Source organism: Oncorhynchus gorbuscha, linkage group LG21 (assembly GCF_021184085.1).
Source record: "Oncorhynchus gorbuscha isolate QuinsamMale2020 ecotype Even-year linkage group LG21, OgorEven_v1.0, whole genome shotgun sequence".
Classification (NCBI taxonomy): domain Eukaryota; kingdom Metazoa; phylum Chordata; class Actinopteri; order Salmoniformes; family Salmonidae; genus Oncorhynchus; species Oncorhynchus gorbuscha.
The window spans coordinates 16,610,319-16,623,929 of record NC_060193.1 but is presented as its reverse complement, the minus strand read 5'-3'; the positions used below and the strand labels follow the sequence as shown (position 1 = coordinate 16,623,929).

The window sequence follows — 13,611 nt, the reverse complement described above, 5'->3', positions numbered from 1 at the left end:
GGAACTCTCTTTCTTAGTGGTCTATTAACTCATTTACCACATGGTGATGCTGCCATGGAAAGCCAAAACTCCATCCCAGCAAAACAGGCAGAAATGTAAAACATTTTCAAACAGTTCTTACACTAAAAGGACATTATCATAATTTTCACAATTTCACAGTATTATTCCAACCTCATAGCATGGAAATATGTATAAAATGCAATAAAATCTAGTTTTTGACTGCATTGGGCCTTTAAGGTTAAAATTGGGGAAGGGGGAGCTGATCCTAGATGAAACTTCACCCCCAGAGCGGAATTCTCAGTGTTCGCAAGCTAGCAAGACATGTCATTCCTCTTGTTCCACCAATCCACCAGGGGGCAGTCCCCAGTACAGTAAGGGCACCTACATCCCCGTGTCTGTGGCCAAGGACCGCCAGAGCCCGTGGGCTGGCCGGGTGGTGGACAGCACCGACAACGTAGTCACAGTGGGCATCACCCCCGCGCCAGACTGCATTGTGGGAAAGTGGCGCACGTACGTGGCGGTGGTGACGCCCTACGGAATCCGCAGGACCAGGAGGGACAAGAGTCGAGACCTCTACGTTCTCTTCAACGCCTGGGCAACAGGTCTGTGATCGACACTGACGGATGACAGCTATTCCACTAGTCTGGTCCCACATCAGTTGTTTGTGCTGATTGATTAATTGATTGATTGATTGATTGATTGATTGATTGATCAACTACCTCTATCTTGTTTAAAAACATACAGTTGAAGTCGGAAGTTTACATACCCAAATACATTTAAACTCAGTTTTTTCACAATTCCTGACATTTAATCTTAGTAAAAATTCCCTGTTTTAGGTCAGTTAGGATCACGACTTTATTTTAAGAATGTGAAATGTCAGGATAATAGTAGAGAGAATAATTTATGTCAGATTTGATTTCTTTCATCACCTTCCCTGTGGGCCAGAAGTTTAGATACACTCAATTAGTATTTGGTAGCATTGCCTTGTTTAACTTGGGTCAAACACAAGCTTCCCACAATACGTTGGGTGAATTTTGGCCCATTCCTCCTGACAGAGCTGATGTAACTGAGTGAGGTTTGTAGGCCTCCTTGCTCACACACGGTTTTTCAGTTCTGCCCACAAATTTTCTATAGGATTGAGGTCAGGGCTTTGTGATGGCCACTCCAATTCCTTGAATTTGTTGTCCTTAAGCCATTTTGCCACAACTTTGAAAGTATGCTTGGGGTGGCAGGTAGCCTAGTGGTTAGAGTGTTGGACTAGTAACCGAAAGGTTGCAAGATTGAATCCCTGAGCTGACAAGGTACAAATCTGTTGTTCTGCCCCTGAACAAGGCATTTAACCCACTGTTCCTAGGCCATCATCGAAAATAAGAATTTGTTCTTTACTGACTTGCCTAGTTAAATAAAGGTAAAATATGCTTGGGGTCATTGTCCATTTGGAAGACCCATTTGCGGCCAAGCTTTAACTTCCTGACTGATGTCTTGAGAGATGTTTCTTCAATATATCCACATAATTTTCTTCCGTCATGATAACAGCTATTTTGTTAAGTGCACCAGTCCCTCCTGCAGCAAAGCATCCCCATAACATGATGCTGCCACCCCAGTGCTTCCTGGTTGGGATTTTGTTCTTCAGCTTACAAGCCTCCCACTTTTTCCTCCAAACATAATGATGGTCATTATGGCCAAATAGTTATATTTTTGTTTCATCAGACCGGAGGACATTTCTCCAAAAAGTACGATCTTTGTCTTCATGTGCAGTTGCAAACCGTAGTCTGGCTTTTTTATGGCGGTTTTGGAGCAGTGGCTTCTTCCTTGCTGAGCGGCATTTCAGGTTATGTCGATATAGGACTCATTTTACTGTGGATATAGGTACTTTTGTACCCGTTTCCTCCATCTTCACTAGGTCCTTTACTGTTGTTCTGCGATTGATTTGCATTTTTCGCACCAAAGTACATTCATCTCCAGGCGACAGAACGCATCTCCTTCCTGTGCGGTATGACGGCTGTGTGGTCCCATGGTGTTTATACTTGCGTAGTATTGTTTGTACATATGAACATGGTACCTTCAGGCACTTGGATATTGCTCCCAAGGATGAACCAGACTTGTGGAGGTCTACAATTTCTTTTCTGAGGTATTGGCTGATTTCTTTTGATTTCCCCATGATGTCAAGCAAAGAGGCACTGAGGTGGAAGGTGGGCCTTGATATACATCCAAAGGTACACCTACAATTGACTTAAATGATGTCAATTAGCCTATCAGAAGCTTCTAAAGCTATGACATAATTTTCTGGAATTTTGCCAGTTGTTTAAAGGCACAGTCAACAGTGTATGTAAACTTCTGACCCACTGGAATTGTGATACAGTGAATTATGAGTGAAATAATCTGTCTGTAAACAATTGTTGGAAAAATTACTTGTGTCATGCACAAAGTAGATGTCCTAACCGACTTGCCAAAACTATAGTTTGTTAACAAGAAATTTGTGGAGTGGTTGAAAAACAAGTTTTAATGACTCCAACCTAAGTGCATGTAAACTTCCGACTTCAACTATACATTCTGAACATAGAATTTTGAATTCCATTCTAAAGTTCTGTTTTCCTTCCATCAGGTGATTCTGTGTTCCTGGATGATGCCGATGAGAGGGAGGAGTGTGTTCTCAACGAGGTGGGGGTCATCTACCACGGGGCATATGACGACATGTCTGAGCGGCCCTGGAACTTTGGTCAGGTACACATCATTTTACATTGTTTGGACAATCATTTCAAAACACAATTTCATAGTGTATGTCTGTTAATAAAGCCCAAGAAGCCATGCTGTGTTGTGAATATAGTCACAGAAGATAAATTGGGTTGGTTGGCCCGACGTGTAACAGACAATTCCCACAGATGTTCCACACAAGATGTTTTCCACGCATGTATTACTTTGAATACAAAGACTGACCATCAAATCCTCAGACGCATATTTACAAGTTAATCCTCAATTTTAAACGTTGCTTGTTGCAGTTTGACTATGGGGTGCTGGATGCCTGTCTGTTCATCATGGATAAAGCTGCCATGCCCATCACCAACCGGGGCGACGCCATCAAAGTAGCCCGGAAGGCCTCTGCCATGGTGAGAGTTACGTGGTTACCACCAGTCAATACAATACAGAGAACCAATGCAGATAACATTCTTACAACCTTTTCACATAGTACAAGTAAAACTCAATGGAAAAATGACAAAGCCATATTAGAAGACAGATTTGAACAGAAGAGAGATTTGAACAGAAGAGAGATTTGTACAGAAGAGAGATTTGTACAGAAGAGAGATTTGTACAGAAGAGAGATTTGAACAGAAGAGAGATTTGTACAGAAGAGAGATTTGAACAGAATAGAGATTTGAACAGAAGAGAGATTTGTACAGAAGAGAGATTTGTACGGAAGAGAGAGTTGTACAGAACAGAGATTTGTACTGAAGACAGATTTGTACAGAAGAGTGATTTGTACGGAAGAGAGAGTTGTACAGAACAGAGATTTGTACTGAAGACAGATTTGTACAGAAGGAATTGGGTGCTATTTCGGACTCAAACTACAGCATATTTACCTCTCTTTCTCACAGCTGAACTCTCATGACGACGATGGGGTGCTGGTGGGGAACTGGAGTGGTGATTACACCTACGGAGTGGCACCCACCTCCTGGACAGGAAGTACTGAGATCCTCCTCAACTACTCCAGCAGCAAGACACCCGTCTGCTACGCCCAGTGCTGGGTCTATGCAGCAGTCTTCAACACCTGTGAGACTCGCAACACCACCGTTCATCCCTTAGTACAGTGTTTTCCAAGACATTCATACTAAGGTATCCTGGTCCAGGGGACCCAAAAGGGGTGCACATTTTTGGTTTTGCAACTAGCACTAATACACCTGATTCTAATCAAAGGCTTGATGATGAGATGATTAGTGGAATCAGCTGTTTTAGTACTCGATCAAAAACTAAAATGTCCACCGCTTTGGGTCCCCAGGACCAGGATTTGGAGACATTGCCTTAGTATGAATGGCTATACCACCCATTATTAGAGAATGAAGAGTGTTAGAATAGGGTTGGGGTTCAGTAGTAGTCTACGGTTTGGAGTGACAAGCTGCTGCTGTTTAGTTTATTGTAACAAACATAATTGAAATAACTTATTCCCCTCTTTGATGTGCAGAATTCCTTATATTTATTTTGTATTTGCTGATGAAATCATTTTCCTTCCCTTCCCACTCTCCAGTCCTGCGCTGTCTGGGCATCCCCGCCAGGGTTGTCACCAACTTCTTCTCTGCCCACGACAACGACGGCAACCTGAAGACTGATGTTATCCTGGATGAGAATGGCAGAATTGACAAGCACCGCACCAAGGACTCCATCTGGTAGAACTGATTCAGAGTGACAGACGACAATTGAAATCATTTGACAATCAGTGTTATTGAATGTAACATCATATTTTGTGTAACAATTGATAGTTTGGAAAATAATCTTGATTTTTAATGCTGGTAACCCGTTGTATAAAAGCAATAATACACTTGAGGCCTTGTGTTATGGCATTTTATCATGGCTGTGGTGGTCTAGCTGCTGCTTTTGCAACAGCTAATGGGGATCCCAATAAAATAACATAGCCTCGTGGCTATGACCACATCACAGTCATGATAAAATGTCATAACACACCGCCTCATGTTTTATTGCTTAATTAAGTAGTTCATTACCATGTTTCTGCGCTGAACTAGCTTGAATATTTGCTTAATGAACACTACAACTCCCTTCAGCCAGCATCCCACATAGTTCAACTTTTTTGTTGTTGTGAACTATTGTAAATGGAAGAAAGTAACCCTCCCAAAAAACAACATTTTGGTGAATCGCTCAACACTACTTCATTTGGTAGAACTGATTCAATGACAGACAATGCTTGAAATCACCTTCTGATTTGAATGGACCATTTAAAAACATAATTAATCCACAAGACTACATACACTGCATTTAGAGTACATACACTGCATTTAAAGACTACATACACTGCGTTTAAAGGGTACATACACTTCATTTAAATACTACATACACTGCGTTTAAAGGGACTACATACACTGCGTTTAAAGAGTACATACACTGTGTTTAAAGACTACATACACTGCATTTAAAAACTACATGCACTGCATTTAAAGGCTACATACACTGCATTTACAATCATTGGATGTTACAGTGAAATGATGGGATGGTTATGTTGACATAGGAATTACCATTGCTGGAACGAGTGCTACATGAGCAGGCCGGACCTTCCTCAAGGGTTTGGGGGCTGGCAGGCTGTGGATGCTACACCCCAGGAGACCAGCGATGGTGAGATGCGCACACACACACATGCGCGTGTACACTTTTACTGATCTTGCTGACCATGTTTAAGAGGTAGTAACAATGTTATACTGTACTAATACGTATTTGTAATACAATACCTAATGTGTCTTTCCATAGGGATGTACAGGTGTGGTCCTGCCTCTGTCCAGGCCATCAAACACGGACAGATCTGCTTCCCGTTCGATGCACCATTCCTGTTTGCTGAGGTAAAGACTACAACGATGAGCCACCCTAGTGGAGCAGGGCACTAACTGCACAGGACAGTATACAAAATGTTACCCTTACTGACCACTTACCAAGAAAGCTAATTTAAAGATAGAATTAGTGAACTGTTAGTCTAACAGTGAATATACAGTAACTATACATATTTGGGGGGTTATTACTATGGTAATATATATATACAGTGGGGCAAAAAAGTATTTAGTCAGCCACCAATTGTGCAAGTTCTCCCACTTAAAAAGATGAAAGATGCCTGTAATTTTCAACATAGGTACACTTCAACTATGACAGACAAAATGGAGAAAAAAATCCAGAAAATCACATTGTAGGATTTTTTATGAATTTATTTGCAAATTATGGTGGAAAATAAGTATTTGGTCAATAACAAAGGTTTACCTCAATACTTTGTTATATACCCTTTGTTGGCAATGACAGAGGTCAAATGTTTTCTGTAAGTCTTCACAAGGTTTTCACACACTGTTGCTGGTATTTTGGCCCATTCCTCCATGCAGATCTCCTCTAGAGCAGTGATGTTTTGGGGCTGTTCAACTATGTCTGTCATAGTTGAAGTGAACCTATGATGAAAATTACAGGCCTCTCTCATCTTTTTAAGTGGGAGAACTTGCACAATTGGTGGCTGACTAAATACTTTTTTGCCCCACTGTATATATATGGTAATACATATGGTTATGTATATGGTAATCAATCAATCAAATGTATTTATAAAGGCCTTACATCAGCTGATATATCAAAGTGCTGTACAGAAACCCAGCCTAAAACCCCAACCAGCAAGCAATGCAGGTGTAGAAGCACGGTGGCTAGGAAAAACTCTGTAGAAAGAACCTAGGAAGAAACCTAGAGAGGAACCAGGCTATGAGGGGTGGCCAGTCCTTTTCTGGCTGTGTCGGGTGGAGATTATAACAGAACATGGCCAAGATGTCCAAATGTTCATTAATGACCTGCAGGGTCAAATAATAATAATCACAGTGATTGTCGAGGGTGCAACATATATAGATATATATATATGGTTATATATGGTAATACATATGGTTATATAATACATATGGTTGTATATATATATATATATGGTAATACATATGGTTATATATATGTAATACATATCATGTTATATTCTATATGATAATACATATGGTTATATATATGGTAATACATATGGTTATATATATGGTAATACATACGGTTTTATATATATATGGTAATACATATGGTTTTATATATATATATATATATGGTAACACGTATGGTTATATATATGGTAATACATATGGTTATATATATGGAAATGCATATGGTAATATTCAGTGCATTCAAAAAGTATTCAGACCCCTTGACATTTTCCACATTTTGTGATGTTACAGCTGTATTCTACACTGGATTAAATCTGGGGGGGGGGGTTTCTCATCAATCTGCACACACTACCGCATAATGGGCAAATGTATAAAAAAGCAACAACTGAAATATCACATTTACATAAGTATCCAGACCATTTACTCAGTACTTTGTTAAGCACCTTTGGCAGAGATTACAGCCTTTAGTCTTCTTGGGTATGACACTACAAGCTTGGCACGCCTGTATTTGGGGACTTTCAAACATTCTTCTCTGCAGATCCTCTCAAGCTCTGTCAGGTTGGATGGTGAGGCCTCTGTCTGGGCAACTCAAGGACATTCAGAGACTTCTCCCGAAGCCACTCCTGCATTGTCTTGGCTGTGTGCTTAGGGTCGTTGTCCTGTTGGAAGGTGAACCGTTGCCCCGGTCTGAGGTCCTGAGCACTCTGGAGCAGGTTTTCATCAAGGATCTCTCTGTACTTTGCTCCGTTCATCTTTCCCTTGATCCTGACTAGTCTCCCAGTCCCTGCCGTTTGAATTTAGATTTATTTTTTAATTGAACCTTTATTTAACTAGGCAAGTCAGTTAAGAACCAAGTCTTATTTTACAATGATGGCCTACCCCGGGTCAAACCTACCCCTAACCTGGACAATGCTGTGCCAATTGTGCACCACCCCACAGCATGATGCTGCCACCACCATGCTTCACCGTAGGGATGGTGTAATGTTTCCTCCAGAAGTGACGCTTGGCATTCAGGCCAAATAGTTCAATCTTGGTTTCATCAGACCAGAGAATCTTGTTTCTCATGGTCTGAGAAGTCATTTAGGTGCCTTTTGGCAAACTCCAAACATACTGTCATGTTCCTTTTACTGAGGAGTGGCTTTCGTCTGGCCATTCTACCGTAAGGCCTGATTGATGGAGTGTTGCAGAGATGGTTGTCCTTCTGGAAGGTTCTCCCATCTCCACAGAGGAACTCTGGAGCTTTGTCAAAGTGACTATCGGGTTCTTGGTCACCTCCCTGACCAATGCCCTTCTTCCCCGATTGCTGAGTTTGGCCAGGCGGCCAGCTCTAGGAGTCATGGTGGTTCCAAACTTCTTCCCAAAAAATATTTAATAGATTTTAGAATAAGGCTGTAACATAACAAAATGTGGAAAAGGGGGTCTGAATATTTTCCGAATGCACTGTATATTACCATATATTACATTATTACAATAATGACTAAATATATGACTAAATATATGACTAATTGACTAATGACTGGTTTTACATGATGAACGTGTTCCATTCTTCCTGTTCTGTAGGTGAACAGTGATGTGGTGTTCTACTCACGGAACCCCAGAGACGGAACTCTGGAGCCGGTAAAGGTCAACAGCAGCCATGTTGGCAGGATGGTGGTGACCAAAGTGCCCGGCCAGGATGCTCGCCGTGACATCACTGATCAGTACAAGTTCCCTGAGGGTAGGAGAGGAGGAGTGGAGGGATGGAGGGAGAGTCACAGAGCAAACATTTAAAGGGACGGTTTCCCAGACACAGATTAAGCCTAGGACTAGGCTTTGTCTAGGTCCGGGATACCTGCGCAAAAAGTGTCAGTCTTTGTCAGTTCCTGCTTACTCCTGTGTCATAAAAAGTATTAACACCCTGCCATATCTGTCTTTCCATCACGGGAATCTTACCCCCATGGTGGTTAATTTCTTTACTATCAAATGAGGAAAGACAAACTTATCACACAAGTCAGAGTTATACTTAAACTAAATCTTTATTTACTTATTAATAAGGGAACAAGTCAATACAACGCACACATATAAAGTCAATCGATTGAGTGCTATACGTTACCGACGGCTGGTCAATGAATCATTCGTTGAGAGCCCCGAGACAAATGTACAAAGGTCTTTTAAAGCCAAGATACACTCTCTTCAGGCTACATGACGAACAACAGATGTATGAAATGGGTCACAAGGTTCAAATTTGTATGAAAGATACTTATAATTCACAGCTTCCCAGCTGCTGCAAAAACAGTTCTCATTGTGTTGAGAGCAAGGTCTGGCCCTGGAGTCATCTCTCCCTGTTACCTTATAGAACAGAAACATTAACATAATGCTCTGGAATGCGGTATCACCCAAAGACATCGTAAATCTTACAGACTCCCATCCTCAGTAGAACACACACAGATCAGTGTTCTAACAACCCCTATTCTGCTGCATAAAACAACCATTTGATGCAATAACAGCATTATAACATAATCTTGTAATTTCTGTTCTGACACCCACTAAAGAAGGTAACAAAATGGAAAAACAAGGGGTTTTGTCTCTTTGCAAATGGGGTACCACCACTCTAGAAACTTCTGTGCGAGGCCTTATACTCTCTCCCTCTCGTCACATCAACAGGTAGTCCCGAGGAGCGCACGGTGCTGGAGAAGGCAGAGGAGTACGGCTGTCATCGTGAGAAGGCCACCCCTCCGGAGGCTGACGTGGAGCTGGACATGCCCCTGATGGAGGTGAGGGTGGGGGATGACTTTGAGCTGAAGCTGGAGTTCAACAACACGAGTGGCCAGGCGCGTACCGTGGACGTGTACGTCAGTGGCAATGTGGTGTATTACACTGGAGTCACCAGTTCTGAGTTCCTCTTCAAAACACCTAGAGTGATTCTGGATCCCAAGAAAGGTAGGCGGGTTGAGGGAGGAGGAGGGGCTGAGGAGGGTGTGTGTATGTCCGTATGTGTTAACCGCTCTAGGGGGTGTGGGACGCTACTGTTCCACCTGGCCAACATCCAGTGAAATTGCAGAGCACCAAATTCAAAAACAGAAATACTCATTATAAAAATTCATAAAACATATAAGTGTTATACATCGGTTTAAAGATGAACTTAATTATTCCAAACACGGTGTCAGATTTCAAAAAGGCTTTACGGCGAACGCATACCATGTGATTATCTGAGAACAGCGCCCAGCAGACAAATCATTACAAACAGTTACCAGCCAAGTAGAGGTGTTACACAAGTCAGAAATAGTGATAAAATGAATCACTTACCTTTGATGATCTTCATAAGTTTGCACTCACATGACTCCCATTTACTCAATAAATGTTCATTTTGTACGATAAAGTCCCTCTTTATATCCAAAAACCTCAGTTTTGTTCACGCATTTTGTTCAGTAATCCACAGGCTCAAAGGCAGTCACAACAGACAGACGAAAAATCCGAAAAGTATCAGTAAAGTTCATAGAAACATGTCAAATTATATTTATAATCAATCCTCAGGTTGTTTTTAGTCATAATAGTCAATAACATTTCAACCGGACAATAGCTTCATCAATATTAAAGGAAAACAAGAAAAAAACAAGAAAGGCGGGACACTGCAGTGTCCACTCATTCAAAGTGGTTTTACACCCTCATTTTTCAGAATACAAGCCTGAAACAATTTCTAAAGACTGTTGATATCTAGTGGAAGCCATAGGAAGTGCAATTTGAGTCCTAAATCAATGGATACTGTAATGGCATTCAATAGAAAACTACAAACATAAAAAAAATCCCACCCCCTGGATGGATTTTTCTCAGGTTTTCGCCTGCCATATCAGTTCTGTTATACTCACAGACATTATTTAACCTTTTGTGACTAGGGGGCAGTATTTTCATTTTTGGAAAAATAACGTTCCCGTAGTAAACAGGATATTTTGTCAGGACAAGATGCTAGAATATGCATATACAGTAATTGACAGCTTAGGATAGAAAACAATCTAAAGTTTCCAAAACTGTAAAAATATTGTATGTGAGTACAACAGAACTGATATTGCAGGCGAAAGCCTGAGAAAAATCCAATCCGGAAGTGACTCATGTTTTGAAAGCTCTGCGTTCCCCTGCGTCCCTATTGAGCAGTGAATGGGCTATCAACCAGATTACTTTTCCTCCGTATTCCCCAAGGTGTCTACAGCATTGTGACGTAGTTTTACGCATTTATGCTGAAGAATACCCGTAAGCGGCTACATTGCGCAAGTGGTCACCTGATGGCTCTCAGAGTGATTCTCGCGTAATACAGAGGTAGCCATTATTCCAATCGGTCCTACTGAAAAACCAATTTGTTCCGGTGGATATATTATCGAATAGATATTTGTAAAACACCTTGAGGATTGATTATAAACAACGTTTGCCATGTTTCTGTCGATATTATGGAGCTCATTTGGAATCTTTTTTGGTGTTTTTGTGACTGCAATTTCCAGTCGATTTCTCAGCCAAACGTGAACAACAAACGGAGCTATTTCGCCTACAGCTCATCAAAGGTAAACAATTTAATTTGATTGCTTTTCTAATTTCCGTGACCAAGTTACCTGCTGCTAGCTGGACAAAATGCTATGCAAGGCTATCGATGAACTTATACAAATGCTTGTCTAGCTTTGGCTGTAAAGCATATTTTGAAAAACTGAGATGACTGGGTGATTAACAAAAGGCTAAGCTGTGTCTCAATATATTTCACTTGTGATTTTCATGAATAGGAATATTTTCTAGGAATATTTATGTCCGCGTTATGCTAATTAGTGTCAGTCGATGATTACGCTCCCGAACCCGGGATGGGGAGTCATTAGAGGTTAACCGTTTTGGAAAATGTAGAGTGTTTTCTATCCAAATCTTCAAATATGTCTAATTATATGCATATCCTAACTTCTGGGCCTGAGTAGCAGGCAGTTTACTTTTGGCACGCTTTACATCCAGAGGTGAAATTAGTGGCCCCTACCCTAGTGAGGTTAAAGGGTGCATGTAAGATCAACATTCTCTACTATTAGCACGCTAGTTGATCTACAATATTTCTTAAGCAGGTGCCCCAGAAAATACATGAAAATGAAAATAAAACTCATGGAGACAAAGCATATCCTAAGTCATCTCTGTGTTTTCCCAGCTGAGAAGCAGGTGATGGAGGTGCGTTCCCAGGACTACATGAGAAAGCTGGTGGAGCAGGCCAACCTCCACTTCATCGCCACCGGGAAGGTCAAGGAGACCGGCCAGATCATCACCAGCATGAGGGTCGTCACCCTACACACCCCCAAACTCTCTGTAGAGGTAGGTCATATAATGCTACATTCGCCAAACTCTCTAGAGGTAGATCATATAATGCTACATACCCCAAACTCTCTGTAGAGGTAGGTCATATAATGCTACATACCCCAAACACACTGTAGAGGTAGGTAATTTAATGCTACATACCCCAAACTCTCTAGAGATAGATCATATAATGCTACATACCCCAAACTCTCTGTAGAGGTAGGTAATTTAATGCTACATACCCCAAACTCTCTAGAGATAGATCCTATCATCTCTTCCCTCTGCTCAAACCTTCTCCAACCTATCTCCTGATTCTGCCTCCTCAACCCTCCTCTCCTCCCTTTCTGCATCCTTTGACTCTCTATGTCCCCTATCTTCCAGGCCGGCTCGGTCCTCCCCTCCCGCTCCGTGGCTTGGCGACTCATTGCGAGCTCACAGCACAGGGCTCCGGGCAGCCGAGCGGAAATGGAGGAAAACTCGCCTCCCTGCGGACCTGGCATCCTTTCACTCCCTCTTCTCTACATTTTCCTCCTCTGTCTCTGCTGCTAAAGCCACTTTCTACCACTCTAAATTCCAAGCATCTGCCTCTAACCCTAGGAAGCTCTTTGCCACCTTCTCCTCCCTCCTGAATCCCCCCCCCCTCCTCCCTCTCTGCAGATGACTTCGTCAACCATTTTGAAAAGAAGGTCGACGACATCCGATCCTCGTTTGCTAAGTCAAACGACACCGCTGGTTCTGCTCACACTGCCCTACCCTGTGCTCTGACCTCTTTCTCCCCTCTCTCTCCAGATGAAATCTCGCGTCTTGTGACGGCCGGCCGCCCAACAACCTGCCCGCTCGACCCTATCCCCTCCTCTCTTCTCCAGACCATTTCCGGAGACCTTCTCCCTTACCTCACCTCGCTCATCAACTTATCCCTGACTGCTGGCTACGTCCCTTCCGTCTTCAAGAGAGCGAGAGTTGCACCCCTTCTGAAAAAACCTACACTCGATCCCTCCGATGTCAACAACTACAGACCAGTATCCCTTCTTTCTTTTCTCTCCAAAACTCTTGAACGTGCCGTCCTTGGTCAGCTCTCCCGCTATCTCTCTCAGAATGACCTTCTTGATCCAAATCAGTCAGGTTTCAAGACTAGTCATTCAACTGAGACTGCTCTTCTCTGTATCACGGAGGCGCTCCGCACCGCTAAAGCTAACTCTCTCTCCTCTGCTCTCATCCTTCTAGACCTATCGGCTGCCTTCGATACTGTGAACCATCAGATCCTCCTCTCCACCCTCTCCGAGTTGGGCATCTCCGGCGCGGTCCACGCTTGGATTGCATCCTACCTGACAGGTCGCTCCTACCAGGTGGCGTGGCGAGAATCTGTCTCCTCACCACGCGCTCTCACCACTGGTATCCCCCAGGGCTCTGTTCTAGGCCCTCTCCTATTCTCGCTATACACCAAGTCACTTGGTTCTGTCATAACCTCACATGTCTCTCCTATCATTGCTATGCAGACGACACACAATTAATCTTCTCCTTTCCCCCTTCTGATGACCAGGTGGCGAATCGCATCTCTGCATGTCTGGCAGACATATCAGTGTGGATGACGGATCACCACCTCAAGCTGAACTTCGGCAAGACGGAGCTGCTCTTCCTCCCGGGGAAGCACTGCCCGTTCCATGAT

General features: G+C 42.6%; 1 protein-coding gene across 1 annotated transcript in view; it reads left to right on the top strand.

Annotated features, from left to right (window-relative positions):
- LOC124008619 (coagulation factor XIII A chain-like) overlaps nt 1-13,611 on the top strand; it is a 31,962-nt gene that overhangs the window by 15,279 nt on the left and 3,072 nt on the right. Inside the window, exons 4-13 of the mRNA XM_046320030.1 lie at nt 354-602; nt 2,606-2,724; nt 3,000-3,107; nt 3,594-3,768; nt 4,241-4,379; nt 5,234-5,337; nt 5,470-5,558; nt 8,220-8,376; nt 9,303-9,578; nt 11,803-11,963. Coding sequence (XP_046175986.1) covers nt 354-602; nt 2,606-2,724; nt 3,000-3,107; nt 3,594-3,768; nt 4,241-4,379; nt 5,234-5,337; nt 5,470-5,558; nt 8,220-8,376; nt 9,303-9,578; nt 11,803-11,963 — 1,577 coding nt within the window. The remainder of the gene's footprint in view (nt 1-353; nt 603-2,605; nt 2,725-2,999; nt 3,108-3,593; nt 3,769-4,240; nt 4,380-5,233; nt 5,338-5,469; nt 5,559-8,219; nt 8,377-9,302; nt 9,579-11,802; nt 11,964-13,611) is intronic.